General features: G+C 43.0%; 1 protein-coding gene across 5 annotated transcripts in view; it reads right to left on the reverse strand.

Moving 5' to 3' along the window:
* The window catches only part of GRHL2 (grainyhead like transcription factor 2), an 80,410-nt gene that overhangs the window by 32,164 nt on the left and 28,051 nt on the right, over positions 1 to 20,195 (reverse strand). For 3 of the 5 annotated variants that reach the window (XR_014566957.1, XR_014566959.1, XM_083749800.1), the window contains exons 5-8: positions 19,108 to 19,163; positions 15,377 to 15,533; positions 13,614 to 13,725; positions 11,950 to 12,044 (exon numbers count right to left, since the gene is read on the reverse strand). Coding sequence is in view for 2 of the 5 variants with exons in the window: in XM_083749800.1 (XP_083605926.1) it covers positions 11,950 to 12,044; positions 13,614 to 13,725; positions 15,377 to 15,533; positions 19,108 to 19,163 (420 nt within the window). In the remaining 3 variants the exon portion in view is untranslated. The remainder of the gene's footprint in view (positions 1 to 11,949; positions 12,045 to 13,613; positions 13,726 to 15,376; positions 15,534 to 19,107; positions 19,164 to 20,195) is intronic. The other 2 variants (XR_014566958.1, XM_083749801.1) reach the window with 1 other exon arrangement.

Consider the following 20,195-nt stretch of genomic DNA (forward strand, 5'->3'; position numbering starts at 1 on the left):
ACTGAGTGCATATTGGTACAGAAATGGACACCCAGCTGCAATACTTTTGCTATGGCTGTCATCACTGGGTTGGGTCAAGTATAGATTATAATAGAACATAGGCATTAGGAACCTAGGAAGTTGTACTGTACACTCTGACCATTGGTCCATCTACTGTACTTAATTTTGTCCAGTTAGCACTGTAGCTGCTCTACAGGGTTTCATCCCTACCTAGAGACTGAACCAAGGGCCATCCTGCTCCACCCCAAACTTCAACTGCTGGGTCCAAAACTCTGGCCTGAAGTAGTCATACATGCTCAGGCTCAAAGACGAATAGCTGAGGGCTTCTACATGGAGAAGCCTCATTTGAGGGACCATGGATTCTCATCCCATGCAGTGGCAGAAGAAGGGGACTCCCAGAGGACTTCCCCCTAAAGGCAAACCTGCTGCAAGTTGCAAGCCTTAAGGTTACACTGCACAGCTTCCGTCTCTTTTCCTTCGAAAGCAGATACTACAAGGCAGCACGATGACAAGTGTTGGTATCTAATCTGCAGAAGAGAGATAGTCAAAAGATGTATGTGGGTAATTTCGACTCTCAAACGTCAATACCCAAGCTCCATTGCCTCAGGGCTTGGCACTAATTAGAGAGATAAAGGTAGGCAGTAAGTTTGCTGGCATTTGAAAAAGGGGGAAAAACACTGAGAAAACAGAGACAACGTGTACAGATGGGAGAAGAGATAGGTTGGATTTTGGCTCGGGGCACTGCAGATATATGATCACAGGGCGGAGTGGGAGAGAGATCCACATATACTTATCTCTTGTGTGTGAAAATACAGTCTGCTCTATTTAGAATCTAAACTGTATAAAAGTCTTAAGATTTAAATGGCAGGAAAATAGCAATAGGCCTTAGGTTTCCTTAGGCAATCTCCCATCCTCATTTGCAATTCTTAAATATAAAAAGGGCCCTGAAAATTCATATTATCAGCAGCAACACCTTATCAGTTGAAATGTGGCACTTCCCCAATCTGAGCCGTGCATAACGTGCTGACAGAAAGAACAGGTAGAGGCTAGAGTAGCCACATGTTATTTAATAATTGTATTTTTTTGTATTTGAGACACTTTAATATACTGGTTTTATATACAGTGAAGTCGCTGGCTGTACAGCAGGCTTCATAGTGCCTTCCAGATGCTTTGTTTCCAGATGTTAGCTTAGTGAGGAACAACTCACATACCAAAACTGATGTGGAAGTCACTGTCAGAAGTAAAAAAAGATAGCTAGGAAATGGTTTTGACAGACTTGCTTTGCTTTCTCATTCAGAAAATCTCAGTGTTCCCACGTTTCAGCTTATTACAAGCTGAAACCAATGAAGTTGGTAACATCAGAAATAGGGCCAGAAATATTACAACACAAGAAGAAGAAGAAGAAGAAGAAGAAGAAGAAGAAGAAGAAGAAGAAGAAGAAGAAGAAGGAGGAGGAGGAGGAGGAGGAGTTTGGATTTGATATCCCACTTTATCACTACCCTAAGGAGTCTAAAAGCGGCCAACAATCTCCTTTTCCCTTCCTCCCTCACAACAAACACTCTGTGAGGTGAGTGGAGCTGAGAGACTTCAGAGAAGTGTGAGTAGCCCAAGGTCATCCAGCAGCTGCATGTGGAGGAGCGGGGAAGCGAACCCGGTTCACCAGATTATGACTCCACTGCGCTTAACCACTACACCACACTGGCTCTCAAACTGTTTTGTGTTTGATTTATTACAGTAACAGATGCTGTTCAGAGGATTACATTTCTGACAGCATGCCACATTTAACAATAAATATAAAAACTCTGAACTGAAAGTGGTTTTCCCCCGCTTTCAGAATTTTTCTAGGCAGAGTGTCTCCTACATCAGTCTTTAAAAAAAAATTATAGGCCTTCAGTTATAATAATAATAAAAAACACCTTAAACACAACCTTTTTGCTTATTTTCTTAAATCAACAATCAGCTGCTTAAATAATGAAGAAGAAAATACAGAAGGCCTAAATGGTCTGGTGTAGTAAATTCCTGAGATAAATTTCAGACTAGTGCCTACGGTTTGGAAACATAGGAATCTGCTGTTTACCAAAGGCGACCATTTATCCATCTAGCACAGTATTTTATTCTCTGGCTTCCAGTGGCACATTGCTTGCTGTCTGCAGGAGCTCATGTCTCCCAAGCCAAAGCAGGAGCCACTTACTGGGAGGACATGGGAAACACGGAGGGGGGCTGTGTGAGTGTGCTGGTAGGAGCACTTGACCCGCTTCTGAAGTCTAGCTCTGAGGGCCTTCTGGCGGTTCCCTCCCTGCAAGAAGCAAGGTTGTAGGGAACCAGGCAGAGGGCCTTCTCGGTAGTGGCACCTGCCCTGTGGAACGCCGTCCTAACAGATGTCAAGGAAATAAACACCTATCTGACTTTTAGAAGACATCTGAAGGCAGCCCTGTTCAGGGACATTTTTAATGTTAGATGTTTTATTGTGCTTTATTTCTGTTGGGAGCTGTCCAGATGGCCGGGGCATTAATAATAATAATAATAATAATAATAATAATAATAATAATAATAATAATAATATCTGCCGAACCACCCTTCTCCCGCAAGTAGCAATGGTGCCCCTGCCAGCAGGTTGCCACTACAGGCAAGATGCTCCTATTTCATCTGGGACCTTCATCACACTTCATGAACCTAGGACCTTCTTCATGCTTAAAACAGCAAGGAACTCGATAGCCCATCACCTGTTCCAACGTTGTTGTTGTTTTAAAGGAGAAGCTGTATCACCTGTATAACAATTATTTATTGTTGCAGGTCATCTAATCAGCTCCAAAAGTACAATTTCACAGGACTGCAGGGTCAGGCACTCACAAGATGCTTTAAATATATTTTTGCCTAAAAAGAATGACTCTGTTCAGAGTTCAAGCCAGCCATTGCCTCTAAGCAGGGCATTCCATTTCACACAGACACATGTTGCATTTTCCTGACATTACCAGTTGAAACGATTAGCTGGATTTGTCTTGGTCTTGAATCAACGACTAGGCCATTTCTCAGGTTCTGGACAAGGACTAAAACAGACTAAGATGGATGTTGGGCGGAATTGCTGTGAAACTGAAGTAGCCTCCTCCTCAAACTAGGTTTATAGAAATGTGTTGATGCTGTATATTTCATCTGTAGTAAGCTAAGTTGTTTTTCAGGATGAGGGGCTGGAAAAGGAGGATTTGGCAGGTCGTGATATTTATTTAACTGTTCTTATCAGGGAATTCCTTGTGTTTGTTTTTTACAACTTCTTTCTTGAAATAAAATTATGATGATGATCAGCTAGCAGGTGGTGTAAAAGGCTTCAACCCTGTAACTTGGAGAACCACTGTCAGGCAGAAAATATAAGTCAAAGATAGATGGACAAATAGTCTGATGCGGCAGAAGGCAGCTTTCCATGTTCCTAGCAACTTTTGTATGTTAAAAACAAGCATCCTTTTGTTTGTTTGGACAAAAAACTGTATATTCGACTCTAGGGAGTTCTATCTTCATGCCATAAAATAAATTAAGAGATCCACTGCTAACACTTTAAATTTTAAACAAAACTATCAACCCATTATATTTTAATCATTTGTTTTTGTTTCTGGTTTTCAGAATCTTGCTGCCAGTCCCGAGCCCTAAACACTGGGCACAGTAGAGCTTTAAATAAACAAAACTCCTTTGTGCAGAGTAAGTGCAGCTTTTATAGTTTCTTTTGACATCCGTTACCTTATAAATTCATGCAAAGTCAACGCCTTTGTTCTAGCTCAATACCAATGTCTCCAGCAAATGTTTACCTTTCCCTTTAAGAAGCTTCCTTTACCCTGCACCACACCCCAGCAACTACATAAAAACTCGGTTTGCTGCAAATGGTAGGTGCACACCTGTTCGGCCATTCGTATACCTTGCAGTTGCTAGATGCATTGCAACTACAGCGTTTTATTTAAAACACCCTGCTTTATGTGCCACTTAAAGAGTAATAATAATAATAATAATAATAATAATAATAATAATAATAATAATTTATTTATACCCCGCCCATCTGGCTGGGCCCCCCCAGCCACTCTGGGCGGCTTCCATAAAAACCCTGGCTCTCAGCCAAATTCTACACTAGTTTTGGTAGTGGTGTTTATATACCGTTTCTTCTTTTCTAATTTTTAAAGTACTAAATGTTAACGGAAATTATACGTTTTTGTACATGTTAACAAGAAAAAATTAAATACACACATGTGCATAGCCGCACAAACCAAAGGTTGCAAATTATGAGGTTCTGCAGGTATGGTAGGGATCTCTACTCATATTAGAGGCTGCTTACCCTTGCAAAACTACAGGGTCAGGAAATGCTTTAGCAGGGTTGATCACACTGTTAGGCAGAATGAGGCAGCTGCATCAGGTGGCAGCTGCTGGGGGGCAGGAAAAAGCAGTGAGGGGTTGGAGAGCAGAACTCTATGTGCCACATTGCCTGTCTTGACCCCCTCTAAATTAGTCTACTGCCTTGACATGTGGCGGGGCACTGGTGTTGAAATTCAATTCAATGCCTCCGCCCTGCTCCCATTACACCCTCTTCTGGGTCTGCAAAAAGCACAGGTGTGCACAAGGTTTGAATGCACATAAAATGGTCATTCCCTGTATGTGGAAGTGTGTATCTGTGTGCATGCTCATAAGCTCCATGTTATCCTTTGCCTCAGGCAGCAAAATATATTTGGCCAGACCTGAGCTTAAAATTAAAGAGTTATCAGATGTATGATGGGTTTATACACACATACACAGGTACCGGGCAAAGGGAAGATGTTATTACAAAGCGAAGACCAAAGGCCCAGCAATGTTAAGGGTGCAAGAATTGTGTCACAACTCTCCATTCAAAAGAGCCCATCAGAATAAGAGTTATCGACTGCCAACAAAACAAGATGAATGGTGCACTAAAGACCAAAATAAGAACATTTATGTTTCTTCCAAATATTGCCCCTTGCAAGGGTTGCACATGCAGGCTTCTCTGGTGCCGCCAGCAAACTAGTCTGGTGCCAGGAGGCAGCACAGATGTGCTAATCTTGTGACAAGAGGGTACGAGTTTTGTGGGTGAAAAGGGAAAGGAAAAGGATACAGTTCCTCTAAGGCTGTCTTTCCCAATCTGGTGCCTCCAGATGTCTTGGACTGATGGAAGGTGTAGTGTAATCCAAAACATCTGGAGGCACCAGGATAGGGAAGGCTATTCGAAGGCCAATTCTCTCCCTCCCTATGATTTCTCATGGGTTATACATAATAATAGGGCCAAGGTCAACTATGGAAACAAGCTTTTTATCAAGGATGGGGAACACACGCCTAATCTGGTGCATGTGGCTCTAAAATATTCTAAAGCAGTGCTTCTCAACTTGTGATAGTTCACAGTATGGGTCACATGGCATAGTGCTTAAAAAGATCCACAACAATCTAAAGATCTAAACAAGCCACTCTGCCCACATGGAAGTAGCTTCCCTATGGTATGGATGAGTCCCAGTTGGTTGGATTTTGTATTTACTCATTATCTTTATATAACATTTTTCTTCCAAAGAGCTCAAGGTGTCATACTAGGTCCTCCCCTCCCTATTTTACACAGAGTAACCCTACAACACCCATTCCCAAACTCAGCCCTCCAGCTGTTTTGGGACTAGAATTCCCATCATCCCTGACCAGTGGTCCTGTTAGCAAGGGATGATGGGAGTTGTAGTCCCAAAACAGCTGGAGGGCCGAGTTTAGGGATGCCTGCCCTACGAGGTAGGTTCAGCTAAGAGGCAGTGCCTGGCTCAAGACCATCCCGCGAGCTTCACAGGTGAGTGGGAATTTGAACCTGGGTCTTCCCAGTGCCGGCCCGAGACTCTTAACAACCACAACACAGCAAAGTCCATGACCTGTGTTATCAGTCTGGCTCGTGTGGATGACACATTCGCACATGCCTCAGCACTCTTGAGACTGCACTATATAGGCTTCCATGTCGCTAGGAGTGTCACCGAGCACAGTGAATATCACTATGAAGATCCCTTCTCCTTCAAAAGTTGCTAGGATAAAATATATTCCGCTTTAAGTGCTTTTTTTCCACATTCAACTCCAGGCGGTGCTCTGGTATGCTGAGCCTTGAATCTTAATTTCCGTAAGAGAGGCCTTTGTATGGGTGAAATTCATTTTAATCTCAAAATTGTGGGAAAAGAGGGAAATGGCCCTGGAACAATGGAGCCAGTTTAAAAAACTATCCTTAAGGGAGGCTATAATTAAAGCTTCCAGCTCTCTGGAGTGAGGTAATTGTGGAGTGGGGTGGGGAGCCTCCTACTCAGGAGGGAATCTTATCTGCAAATGACTAGATGAGCGAGAACGAGTTAATGCCCAGATATGGAAACAGCTCACCATGTGATCTTTCAAGCATTATGCCTCACATGAACCTATGGGAGGTAGGAATAGTATTGCAGTGTGAAGGGTGAGGAACACAAATCAATGGGCGTTTCCTTCCCCTCCACTACCTGCAACCCTGAATTATTATTATTACGAGCTAATTCTTGTCAAAATACTTGGGGTATCAGTGCACACCTGTAGTCAGAGATAGTTGATACCTATGAAAATAATGTTCACAAATTGCTGTAAGAAGATGCTATGGTAGAAATGGCAGGCACTTCGACCGCCACAACTGCTGGTGTCAGGGTGACCAAAGGGTAGGAATGTCAGAAGCTGTCTCATAGGGTTCATCTAGCTCAGGATCGCCAACACTGACTTGTCAGCAGCTCCCTCTGATTTCAGATTTTCTCCAGCCCTACCTGGAGAAGCCAAGGAGGAGGAGGAGGAGGAGGAGGAGGAGTTTGGATTTGATATCCCACTTTATCACTACCCGAAAGAGTCTCAAAGCGGCCAACATTCTCCTTTCCCTTCCTCCCCCACAACAAACACTCTGTGAAGTGAGTGAGGCTGAGAGACTTCAGAGAAGTGTGACTAGCCCAAGGTCACCCAGCAGCTGCATGTGGAGGAGCGGAGACGTGGACCCGGTTCCCCAGATTACGAGTCCACCGCTCTTAACCACTACACCACACCGAGACCTTTCGACTGCTAAGCAGATGCTCCTCCATACATTAGCCGCAAAATAGCCTGAGCACTTAAGTAAAACACATTTTAAATGCCCCAACAATTGCTCAAAAATAAAGAGACGCTCTATGCTGCTAACGAGGGAGAAAAGTGATGAAGGAAACAGGACTGGTGTTAGGCCATGTGTTAAAATGAGGTACCTCCTTCCCTCAGAACCTCTGGTCCCTCCTCGTTCAATCTCCCCCAGGCCTGGCAAGGTCCACTGAGTTCTCCATCAACCCAGTCCCATGGCTGCAACATCCATTTGTTGCTTGCTGTGCATCCCTACTCTGCTCCCTTCCTATGCTTGTCTCCTGAGGAGATTCAAGTGAACAGCTGAACATCATGACACAGGTGGAGCCATCCAGCAGAGGCTGTGTGGCTGTACTTGCCCAGCTCTGCCATGTGGGAACAGCTCTGCTTGCCACCCCCCTTGCTTGCAAAACATGTCAAAGAATACTAGGAGGAACAAATCTCTAATCACATCCCTTGGCAATGAGTGTTCAGTGCACTTACATAAACTGTCACCTATGCTCTTCCATCTGAATTTACCTTTAGCAAGCTCTGCCTATTTGCTGCAGTAGGTCGACAATTAGCAAAGATTTATCATATGCAGTGGCGTAGCGTGGGTTGTCAGCACCCGGGGCAAGGCAAGTAATTTGCGCCCCCTAACCCGTGGATTTGCGCCCCCTAACCCTACCCCGCAGATGTTGCACCCGGTGCGGCCGGCCTCCCCTGCACCCCCCACGCTACGCCACTGATCATATGAATGATAATTTATGTTGGAAATGTAAAGAAAAAGAAGGCACCTTTTTATCATATGTGTTGGATGTGTCCTAAGGTTAAGGACTTCTGGGAAAAGATTCAGAATGAGTTGAAAAAAATGTTGAAAAATACATTTGTTAAGAAACCAAAATAGGAATAATAGGATTGGAATTGCCCAGAAAAGATGTTAGATTATTTTTGTATGCCACTACAGCAGCAAGACTGCTATTAGCTAAAAATTGGAAATGTCAAAAAATACCAACGGTAGAAGAAAGGCAGATGAAGATGTTGGAGTTTTTGGAGTTGGCTGACCTGACTGGAAGAATCCGTGATCAGAAAGAAGAGGTATATTAAGGAGATTGGAAGAAATTTAAAGATTATCTAGCTAAATATTGTAATATAAGATAATTAGAAGGTACTTGAAAGTATCAAATAGGCCTAGGATTAGAATAAGAATGTTGTATAGTAATATGTATTTAAGCCAATAAGAAAAGAGATGAAGATAGAAAATTGAAGGAGTTAACTGTATTAGAAAGATGATCTTGGAGAACTGTTACAAAGGTGTTACAATGAAATTCAGTTAGGGGGGAATAGAGGAAGTCAGATAACAATGAAAGTTAATTTGGATTTTAGAAGTATTAAGTGTTTTTATTTATTTATTCCTTTTTCCTTTTAGTATTGTAATGTGTTTCGTTTTGTGTTTCTTATATGTTATATTTGTTATAAATGTTGAAAATTAATATTTTTATTTTTTTAAAAAAAAGACAATGCCCAGCCTCGCATCAATTCCCAAACCTATAGGGCCTCTTTGCAGGTGCTACAGGGCTTGTACTAGGACCGTGGCAGATCATGCACTGGTTCCCTGCTGGTTAGAGGGTGCAGCTACAGGTAGTTCCTGCTGAAACTTTCAGACAGCACTCCATAATCCTCTTCACTTGTGATGTCAGGTGACAATAGTGGAACAGTCAGGTGCCTCCATGGGAAAAGCATTCCAAAGGTGAGATGCCACCAATGGAAGCACTCTCTTCCCCCACCTTTGACTCCCTCACTTCAGAGGGTGAGGCCACCCAGAGGACAATCTGCAATGACCGTAATGGGCAGGCTAATGTGGCGGGTGCGATCCTTGGGGACTCAGGTCCCAAATCACATAGAGCATTAATGGCAGGCACTATTACCTTTATTTGTGCTCTAAAAATGGACAAGGAGCCAGTGAGACTGTTGAAACACTGGAAAAATACTCCCCCCCACCCGCCCATTGCCTGGTTTGTTAGCAGCCTAGCTTGTTTTTGGACTACCGTAACTAGGTGGCGCTGTGGTCGAAACCACAGAGCCTAGGGCTTGCCGATCAGAAGGTCGGTGGTTCAAATCCCCGCTATGGGGTGAGCTCCCGTTGCTCGGTCCCTGCTCCTGCCCACCTAGCAGTTCGAAAGCACGTCAGAGTGCAAGTAGATAAAGAGGTACCGCTCCGGCGGGTAGGTAAACGGCGTTTCCGTGTGCTGCTCTGGTTTGCCAGAAGCAGCTTTGTCATGCTGGCCACATGACCCAGAAGCTGTCTGCGGACAAATGCCGGCTCTCTCGGCCTATGGAGCCAGATGAGCGCCGCAACCCCAGAGTTGTCCGCAACTGGGCCTAATGGTCAGGGGTACCTTTACCTGTTTTTGGACTAGCTTGTTTTTGGACTAACCCAGCCTAGCAGGGTTTTGGACTAACTGTGGCTTCTGGGCAGTCTTCAAAGGCAGCCCCACAGACAATGCTTCACAGTAGCCTAAACTCTGCTGGAAAGGACTGTGGGACAGTTAAGAGTAAAATCCCACCAGTGTTTCTCGAACCAGGATAATACTTCATTTTCAACCAATAAAAAAACCGTAATAGCAACTGCTATTTTTGTTTGGTGAGTGGCAATAGGTTACTAAGACTTAGGTTCCCGCAGGATATTTGCTTCATACTATGGAGACCAGGGTCAGGCTGACCTGGGCTGCAACTTAATAGCGCTGATTGAAGTAAAAGGCGTTTCAACGGCAGGCCTGCAATTTCTGGTTAAGACTATTAGCCAGCATTTACCTGCAGGTAGGAATGATCTGAACTGCAACCCTGCAGACAAACACTGACAACGGCGAGGCAGGCCGAGGATGCTGTGAAGCTAGAGTTATCCAGGGGGAGGAAATGCACAGAGTAATGATGTCAGGCTGTGTGTTATGTCAGGCTTAGATGCTTCAGTAAGAGTAGAGCATCCCTCTGTTTCTTGTAATGTTTCCTTTTGCTTTAAAGAAGGATGGAAGAAGGCAAGTTATACACACATGCTAAGGGCTACTTTGTTTGTCCATTCATTTTGTAGGAAGCGGGTAATAGTTTAATTTTTTTTATTATTATTATTTTTTGATGCAATGGACCTAACGGTCAGGGGTACCTTTACCTTTACCTTTTATGCCCAGCACTTGCAAAGCTTCCCTCCTATGTTATTAACATCTTTTCAATAAAATGCTAACATTCTTCTGCAGGCAAAGGACAATGGGGGATTTGTCTCACTAAGCACAGCAGGATGTACTCTTTCATCAGCAAACATCAATAGCCCAAAATCACTCAGGCTATCAATGAAAGCTTTTCTGAACTCTTCTGCAAATGGACTTCCTTCGCTCAGTATTAAGACAGTCCTTCTGCTCCTAGTGTCACAATGGGCTGTCTTCAACCCTAAGCCCATGCAGAAATACAAGGATCACATTTATCTTCCTTATATGCAGTCATGGCTACTCTTACTGAAAGGTCAACGCATTACATTGTCACTGGGTTTTCCCTCTGGTTCCAAACTGTTTTCAGCTGCTTTTATTTACTCTAACAAAACAGAATGCAGCAGCACCAGATCACCTTTCCTTTCCGTTAAATGGGCCGTCACTGAATCCTCACAATTTGTATCAATAATTACGACACTTTCTTGGATAAAAGGAGCCAAAAATAAAGTAAAAATCACTTTTACAGTCCTCACACACATTTTTATATAAGTTTTGACTAATGTACATAGTTTTGCAAGGAATGTTCCTTAATATAATGCATTTTTGTATGTCTCCCCCCACTAATACCTTCACTTTTATGCACATTACCATAAATATTACCAATGCAGTTCTTGTTGTGGAAGTGCCCAATCACAAGATTTGAGGAATCTTCCAGAATTCCTTTTACAACTATCAGCTGCTGATGGTTTGTTTACCAAACTGATATATTATCAACATCCATTTTTGTATGAAAAGGTCTAAATTTATTTCTCCATAGGAGCTGAATAGCTGTTCACACAATTTCTACTTTTGTCCTTGCTGTTTGCATTAGGGCTGGGAGAAAAGCTTTGTCTGACACTCTGAAGAACAGCTGCCCATCTGACCTAGTACCTCAGGTGGCGCAATGGGTCAATGCATCTGGCTGTTAACCAGAAGGTTAGTGGTTCAAGTCCACCCAGGGACAGCTGTAGGCAGGATTCCTGTACTGCGGGTTGCTCCCAGCTTTATGATTCTATACCAGTTGGTTTCCTGGACCCTTAGTGGAAGAGAACATTTCAGCAGCCCTTCAAAGTAACATTTTATAAAATAGTTCCCAAGTCAGAATTCCCTTGAATTTCAGTAAAATATCAAAACCAGATATTTCTAAGCTTTAAATCAAGCATGACTACAAATCCTATTTTCTGAGCAGCCCTAATAAGTACAAGTAAAAGGTAAAGGTAAAGGTAAAGGAACCCCTGACCATTAGGTCCAGTCGTGGCCGACTCTGGGGTTGCGGCGCTCATCTCGCTTTATTGGCTGAGGGAGCCGGCGTACAGCTTCTGGGTCATGTGGCCAGCGTGACTAAGCCGCTTCTGGTGAACCAGAGCAGCGCACAGAAACGCCGTTTACCTTCCCGCTGGAGTGGTACCTATTTATTTACTTGCACTTTGACGTGCTTTCGAACTGCTAGGTTGGCAGAAGCAGGGACCGAGCAACAGGAGCTCAGCCTGTCGCGGGGATTGGAACCGCCGACCTTCTGATCGGCAAGTCCTAGGCTCTGTGGTTTAACCCATAGCGCCACCCGCGTCCCTAATAAGAAAAAGTACATTTCAATTAAGTTTGCTAGGGGGTGATGCCTTACCTTTGCTTCTTCATTTACATCCCAAGTAAAAGATATGGCATTATAAGCAATTTCTTCTATATTCCCGATTGTGTTAAAGCTCTCCTTGTAGTCAGCTGCAAAAAAGAGCAGATCACAGATCATTTTCTAAAATTTAGATTTTTGTGTTTTTACCCAGGCATGTTTTCACATTCCACATCACTTGAGTTTCACTTATGGTGACTACAGTATGTTACAATATCTATACGTATGTGTCACTTGGCTGATCACAATCCAGGTGTAACTTCTGTTTAATTCCTTTTGTTTTACTGAAGATGCCCTGACGCCTCCTCACAGAACTACATTTCCCCATGATTCCCTGGGAAGGGGGAATAACAATTAACACGATTGCATCGCCTCAGAAATAAGGCCAATTGTGGTCACTGGGAATTGCCAACTAAGAGTGTGCAAGATTGCAGCCAAAAACAGTTTACAGCTGTGGTATAGATAAGCCCCGAGTCCTCAAGTGCCTTATCCTTATCTCATTTTGCACACCCAAAATCCATGCATAAATATCACAGGCAATATTGTATGCAAAAGCACAAAACACCCACTTAATAGCTCTTGGGTGGAAGCATCTTGCATGACATTAAATAGGAAAATGATATCCAGGACAACATATATAGTTAGGTTGTGCTGCTCTGACTCACACAGGACAGCAAGATCTGTTCAGTTTAGGTCACTCCAACTGAGAGTTAAAATGTGACAAAAGTTTAAGAGAAAGGCTGATTACAACTGATACATATATAGCCTAGGGGAAAGGGAGGGTACAGTATGACAGTATCTTTTAAATATGTTAAGATTGCCATAAATGAGGGGAAGAGCCATGACTAGTGCCAAAAGCTAGGCAAGCTGAATAGCCATGGGGCATCTCTGCTCTGAAAAGCAAAAATGGGTACAATTCTGCTCAAATGGTGAGGGAGAGGTCATGGGGAGGAAAGAGAATGGGGGAGAGAAAATGGCTGATGGCCCAATGCCCTGGTTACTCCCAAATTCTGAGCCTATTTCGGGGGGGGGATTAATAATAATAATAATAATAATAATAATAATAATAATAATAATAATAGAGATGGGCTGATAGTTCATTGCCCTGAAGCCAGAACAAGGGATAAAAACCAATGTGTGAGTAAGATATAACACGAGCCAAATAATAGGAAAAGCTTCTGAGAAATGCAAGCCTACTGAATCACTGGTTTTCCGTTGACGTGGCAGGACTTACAAGTGAGTTACAACATGATCTAAAGCAGGTCGTGGCAATACTACTATCCTTATCTTTTGTTTACATTTCTAAAAAGAAGGAGAATGGAGAGGAGAAACAAGAGGCAACAACAAAAGAGAAAATGTACATGTAAGCTTGACAAAAGTCAAGTGGGTTCTATGATGTAAGTCAGCAATAAAGTTAGAAATGAATTCAGTACAGCACTGCTAAATGCAACGACTGGACCAGGGCGGTCCAATACCAAACTTGCATTCAGTGACCAGACTGGGGTGATCCAACAGCAAACTGATGGGTCACTAATTGGCTATCCCTGCTCTACAACAAAACAACTTTCTGGTGCCTGCACTTATTCCCCTACCAGAAACCTCCAATGTTACAAAAAGGCACCAGTGAGCATGGATGCTCACAGGACTGCTTTCTCACTCACCAATGTCAAGGACCCTTTGCTTTGCTGTGTGCTGCCGAGAATGCCAGTATTTCCAATGCTTCAGCTGTTCGTCGCGGTTTTTATCCTCGCTGAACACAACCATGATCACACTCTGGAAAGACCACAGTAAAACCTTAAGATGGTTGATGGGGTTGACCAAGCATGAATGCTAAGCAAGATAAATCCTTAAACATTTTTTGTCTTGCCATTCGTACCTGCCTGGAGTACATTTTGCTCCTATTTTTCTGATAGGGAAATAAATAAATAGCTGGACTCTCACATCCACAGATGTGCCAGGGAGGGACTTGCAAGTCTTAATGAAACCACATTCAACTGTCATGGCATTTGTGACATCAGCAAGCACAGAGATCTCCCATAGGCTGCCTCCTGCCTCCTCTATTCACTTATTCTAAAACATTATATATCTCTTTTCAAAACAAGTTTCAAAGAGGCATACCGGGGGTGGGGAGTGGGTGACCCACCAATACCATCAAATTGACATTTAAAAAAAAGAACAGAAAATCAGGATCTCAGCTATTGAAAGCTTCTTGAAAAGGTCTTACAGCCCAAATAGACATGTTGTGTGTCACCCTTGAATACAATCACCCATGACTTATTTCTAGAAATAAATATATCAGTGGGGTAGGTTGAATTCAGCTTGGGAGTTCAGGCGCTGGGTGAGGAGAGGTTAATTCCCTCCTCCACACTGTTTTCCCAGTGAAAAATGCCCTATATGGCGTCTGTATGTTTTGTCCCATTCGGCAACTAACAATTTCATGTTTTCATGGGGGAAACAGCGTGTGGGAGGGCCGAGATTAAAACCCTCTCATCCAGTGCTGAAGCACCAAGCTCTTAAAATCCATTTTAGAAACGAAACAGGGAGTCCTATGCACATATCTCTCTGGTCACATCTAGTCTTCCTCCCACGCCTTGCCCTTGAAAGCTCTTTTTAAAGTCAATATGCTTTTATCATTACTTAGCATTTGTATGCTCAAAGCACTAAGGATTGGCCGTATCCAAGCTGCTGCAGCATGGAGGTGCAGAAATCCCCCTGGGCGCTGTTACGCTAATGCCTGAGGCAGGTTTTGATGCAGCACACCATCGAAACTGATTGTAACCAATGCCCTTGTGCTGACTTTGTGGCTTTCTGTGGATTTTTAAATATTTTGTCTTGTTGTTGTTTTACTGTTCAGGACTACAGTGGTATCTCGGGTTAAGTACTTAATTCGTTCCGGAGGTCTGTTCTTAACCTGAAACTGTTCTTAACCTGAAGCACCACTTTAGCTAATGGGGCCTTCTGCTGCTGCCACCACGCCATCGGAGTACAATTTCTGTTCATATCCTGAAGCAAAGTTCTTAACCTGAGGTGATATTTCTGGGTTAGCGGAGTCTGTAACCTGAAGCATATGTAACCTGAAGCATATGTAACCCGAGGTACCACTGTATGCTGCCCGAGGAGCTTTTTTAAACTGAAGGATGATCTCTTTCCAATAAATAAACAAATGGGAACGTAGATAACTTAGTAGTCCATTAAACTTTGCTAGAGGAGTTCTGGTTTTTTTTAAAGAAAAAAGCAGATCCAACCTGTTTCAGCTAACTGCTTCGTAAGTCTGTTGACAGAAATGAGTGACCATGTCAACAAAGTGTGTTTGGAGGCAGGGTGAACACACACACAAACACACACACACACACACACACACACACACACACACAGAGCGCCATTAGTTTATCACTATTACCAATCTCATAAAGACCAGCCGTACCCTGACTTTGCTGATGGGATGTCTGAAGCATTTGTTGTCTCCAGTCTCGCTCAGAGTTATGGCATAGAACTGTCCTTTGTTTAAGTACGTCATTGGTCCTTCTCCTTGCTTTTGACGCAGGGATTTGGTCGCTTCCAAAGTATAACGGAATGTGCTGCTATGTGAAGAAAGTAAGAACACAACACCAACAGAATTAATAACAAAAGCCACTGAGTTCTAAAACACAGATATTAGGCTTTTATGGAGTCATATAAATGGCCGCAGTTCAAGAACTAGCCTGACACAGCTAGCCTGGAAATAGGAAATACAGATTCAGCTCTGCCATCAGGTGTGAAGCTCAGCTGGTGACCTTGAAAAAGCCGCCATTCCCTCTCAGCCTAACTTACCACACAGGGATGCAAGGCTAAGAAGAACAATTCCGAGCCCCTTGGAGGAAGGAGAGGTGTGGGCAGAATAAAAGTGAAACAAAAATAAACAAAAGGTCTAGGTAACTGCCATGGTATTTACGTCAGAGCCTGTAATGTTGTCATAATGGAATTTATTGGCCACAAAGCAAACACAGCACACACCCATCCCTAGAGTGATTTATTATTGCATTCCGTATTTTTACATAGATAGAAGTGTTTATTTTATTTTATAAAGAAAGGTGGGGGGGTATGGTTTGTTTGTTTGTTTGTTTGTTTGTTTGCGTATTTATAAGCTGCTTCCCAACAAACGTTTCTGAAGCATTGCACCACTAAACACACACATAGCAAAAATATATATGTGATAATCTAAGAAGCATTGAGAGTTGCTGCCATTCAGTGTATACAATATGGAGCAAAATGGTCCAATGGCCTGACTCAGAATGAGGCAGATTCCTATATTCCTACGGTTTCAAGGAAAATTTATTTACTATGGATAATTTATTTACACTCCTGTTTTCAACAGGAACGCCTGGGCTTCTTGCGGTACTACTGTGTTGTCTCTTTTACAGAAGCCAAAGTGGGATGGATATATATATATATATAATAATTTATTATTTATACCACACCCATCTGGCTGAGTCTCCCCAGCCACTCTGGGAGGCTTCCAATCAAGTGTTAAAAACAGTACAGCGTTAAATATTAAAAACTTCCCTGAGCAGGGCTGCCTTCAGATGTCTTTTAAAGATAGGATAGCTGCTTATTTCCTTCACATCTGAAGGGAGGGTGTTCCACAGGGTGGGCGCCACTACTGAGAATATCTATCTATCTATCTATCTATCTATCTATCTATCTATCTATCTATCTATCTATCTATATCAGCCTCATCTATGCAACTGCTGACATACCCCTTTCTAAGCATCAATGCCCTGGCACAGCAGATGTTAGAAAAGGGCTGCAGGAGTCCAGTGAATGCAGAATATTACGCAAGTGAATCAAAATTTCCTCTCTTTTTAGTACTGCATTTCCTAGAAACCAGCTTGCGTGACGTTTGATCACCAACAGGCAACATGCTGCTACTGGCTGGAGAGGAACAAGAAACGGCAGCCGCAAGCCACGGGAGGTGACCCCTAACTATTCTCCCCCACAGTGACTTGCTGTCGCTCCCGCTAGGACAAAAATTGAGCTTTGAATGTAATGCTGCAGCTACAGGAAAAGGAGCACGCAAAAACTGCAACCCCAAGGTGTCAGAGAGGCGAAAAGGTAATAAGCAGCCTGCTGATGCTATACAAGGGTTTGTGGCAGGCCCAGAGCTAAGGTGACATATAGTGGCAAGAGGTGCCAGATTCCAGGGTTTGTGATTTCTTTTGGAACTGAGGCACAGAGGAGACTGGGTGTCTTTATTTAAGCCTTGGGACCTAAATACCTATAGGAGTGTCTCCATCCATACTAAAATAACCATGTGTTAAGATCATCATGGGAGGCCCTGCTGCTTATGCCGCAGCCAATGCAAATCTACTAATTCGGGAAAAGGCTTTCTCTGTAGCGGCGCCCCAACTATGTAATGCCCTCCCCTCAAGAGATGAAGCAGGTGCCAACTTTTCTGAACTCACCAGCAGCCTAAGGGCTACTGATTTGCCCAGGCCTTTGTAGGGTTTTGTACCGGATCAGTTGACAAGCAGCTTTATTCTGTATTAATCTGTTTTATATTTGGCAATGCTTGATGTTTTAGCCACCCTGTTTTATGAGACTTATTGATGTGGTTTTACCTATTTTTGGGCCCCGCCCTTGGATAGCTGTGTGGTGATGAACAGCGGGTGAGAAATACTTTTAAGCAAACCAACAAACCAGCTCTTAAAAGTAACACAATTGATTTGCTGAAAACTGACACTTGATCTTCACATGCTTTTTGTGAGGCCTTCCCTTTCTCAAATCAAAGTCTTCAGTTTTAATGCTCTAAAGGAAACAATAATTCAGGAAGGTTTGGAGCACAAATTCCTAAAACCTCTTCCTACTTAAACGTAAGAGCTTCATCCGTAGTGTTTGGAGCATAAGCCAGGACAGGGTTACGCAATAGCAAATTCGGTTGCTATTTGTGAACAGACTTTTCTGACAATGTTCTTAAAACTCAGAATATACCTGACCAAAATTGTAATCTCTTTCCCAAAGCACAAGGGAAATTTCTTCCATCCCATTGATCATGCCCTAGAGTAGGAGGAGTTATACAGAGAGCAATTCCAAATTTATATTATTTTACTCTTACCTGGCTGCAAGGTCTAAGAAGCCAGTGTAATTCAAAATCAGCAGAAATGCCCCCTCTAATCTTAGTGGGTGTTGGATTCAAACTTTGCTCCTTTTTTAAAGTGAATAATTCATTTTTGTCTAGGAAGGTACTAAAACTGTAAGGCTTTAAACTTTTTGCCTCACTGTGTTAGGGTTCTTTGAAGATGAAGGTTTTTTGGCCAATGGAGGGGAAGGGTCATTTCCTCGTAATCAGCTTCATCTTGCATTGGTGAGGTATGAAAGGTTATCCTTACATTGCTATCTCTCATGTTAGCATGGCCAACCAGAATGCTTTCCTAAGGCACATTTCACACACACCCTTTTAAAAGTTTATTGTTCTCGCCAAAGGCCTGAGTGTGAATAACGCAATCATGGAAACAGAGCCAGTCACAAAGGTCTGTCCTGCCTGATCATCACCCTTCTCCCTGATGGGGTGGCGTCTGGCTGTGAAAGAGCTTTGCAGGATACACACCTGTGAATAATGCATCCACTGTTCTTATTTTGGCATTTATTTGCTTAGGCATTTTTTGCTTAGGCATTTTTAAGCATCCTTCATTATTGTTTTTTCCCGCTTTTTAACTGCCTCTGTTGTCGATAAGCTCATTTTATGGTTGTTCATCTACACGTAGTTTGCTTATTTTAAGCTGTACCATGCACTGCAGTCTAGACTGCAGAAAGAAGAGATGTAGATATTTTAAATACATAAATATTGAGTGCACCAGTGATGGCCACTGTCACAACATAGACATGAGAAATGAAAGAGCAAGAGCTTTAATAACACCACATTTTCAACATTATTTATACTAACTGTGCCTTGAAAGACAAGTGTACCAAATTTCAGCCTCCTATTCACTGAGAAAGCGCCTTTACAATTTTGATACTTCCACCGGCTGGCGAGAGAGGCACAAGGAAAAAAGAAGGAATGCTGAAAGGAGACCATCACACTTTCCTGGATGATAGAGTAGGCACCCAGGATGGGCCCTGCATGCCCTCTGTTTACACCTGACGCAAACCAGGAGAGTCCAGTGCACTGCTATTACTTACTTGGCTGTTTGTTCGTAAATGTATTCCTCAGGCCCCACAGATCCACTGCGGTATTTCTGGAAAACACAGAGGAAAAGAGTCAAATCAAATCACTCGCGTTTTAAAAGTCAAAGGATTACTGATACGGTTAATCAGGTACTTCATTAACTACATTTGCATATGGCTAAAACAACATTTGTACACCACAGTAAGCCAAAGGAGGGCTTACTACTGTGACCATGAAAATGTGCAGGATTCTTGAGACAAACTTGCCTCTGCTTTGCTCCCTGGGCTTTTAACCCCATCGCAGTGCAGCAGCTAAGCCAAGTTTTGGCTGACTGTGTCGTTCAACCTGGTTTTCTCCACCTGATCTACAATCTGTAGCCATAGGACAAACCTTGTTTACAGATCACGATTAAGGAAGAAGGACCTTAATCGCGATTCCCTGGTTTGGGTGACATGCCGCACGGGAGTTGAAAGCCTGGGGAAGAGCAGGAAAGTGAGCAGGAAAAGCAGAAGTGAGCTGGCTCCTGGAGGGCATGCTAAGATATAAACATGGCCAATATTTTTGAACGCCAGAAATAGGCTTTGTTTTCCATGTGAAGCCCAAGAATAGGACATTACCTCAGAAGAGGTATTCCCTTCTTTGTGGCAGAAGAGGAATTCCCTTCTTTGTGGCAGAAGAGGAATTCCCTTCTTTGTGGCAGAAACTAGGGAATGCCTCTTTTAAGCTTGGCATTTGCAGTTCTTATAAAAATAACAAGTTGGCTCCAGCCTGTTAGTTGAAATCAGTGGGACTAAGATTCATGAGTTGCTTATGATTTTGAGGACACCCAAACTCTACTGATTTCCTATGCATCCAAACAAGGTATATATAAAAGAAATCTGCTGTCCATCTATGCAGGTGACAAAAGAATAAGAAAGGCTGCAATCCTAATCCTATTTACCTGGGCGCTGTGATCTAAACCACAGAGCCTAGGGCTTGCTGATCAGAAGGTCGGCGGTTCGAATCCCCGTGACGGGGTGAGCTCCCGTTGCTCGGTCCCTGCTCCTGCCAACTTAGCAGTTCGAAAGCACGTCAAAGTGTAAGTAGATAAATAGGTACCGCT

This window comes from Podarcis gaigeae (assembly GCF_964106915.1).
Source record: "Podarcis gaigeae genome assembly, chromosome: 7".
NCBI lineage: Eukaryota > Metazoa > Chordata > Lepidosauria > Squamata > Lacertidae > Podarcis > Podarcis gaigeae.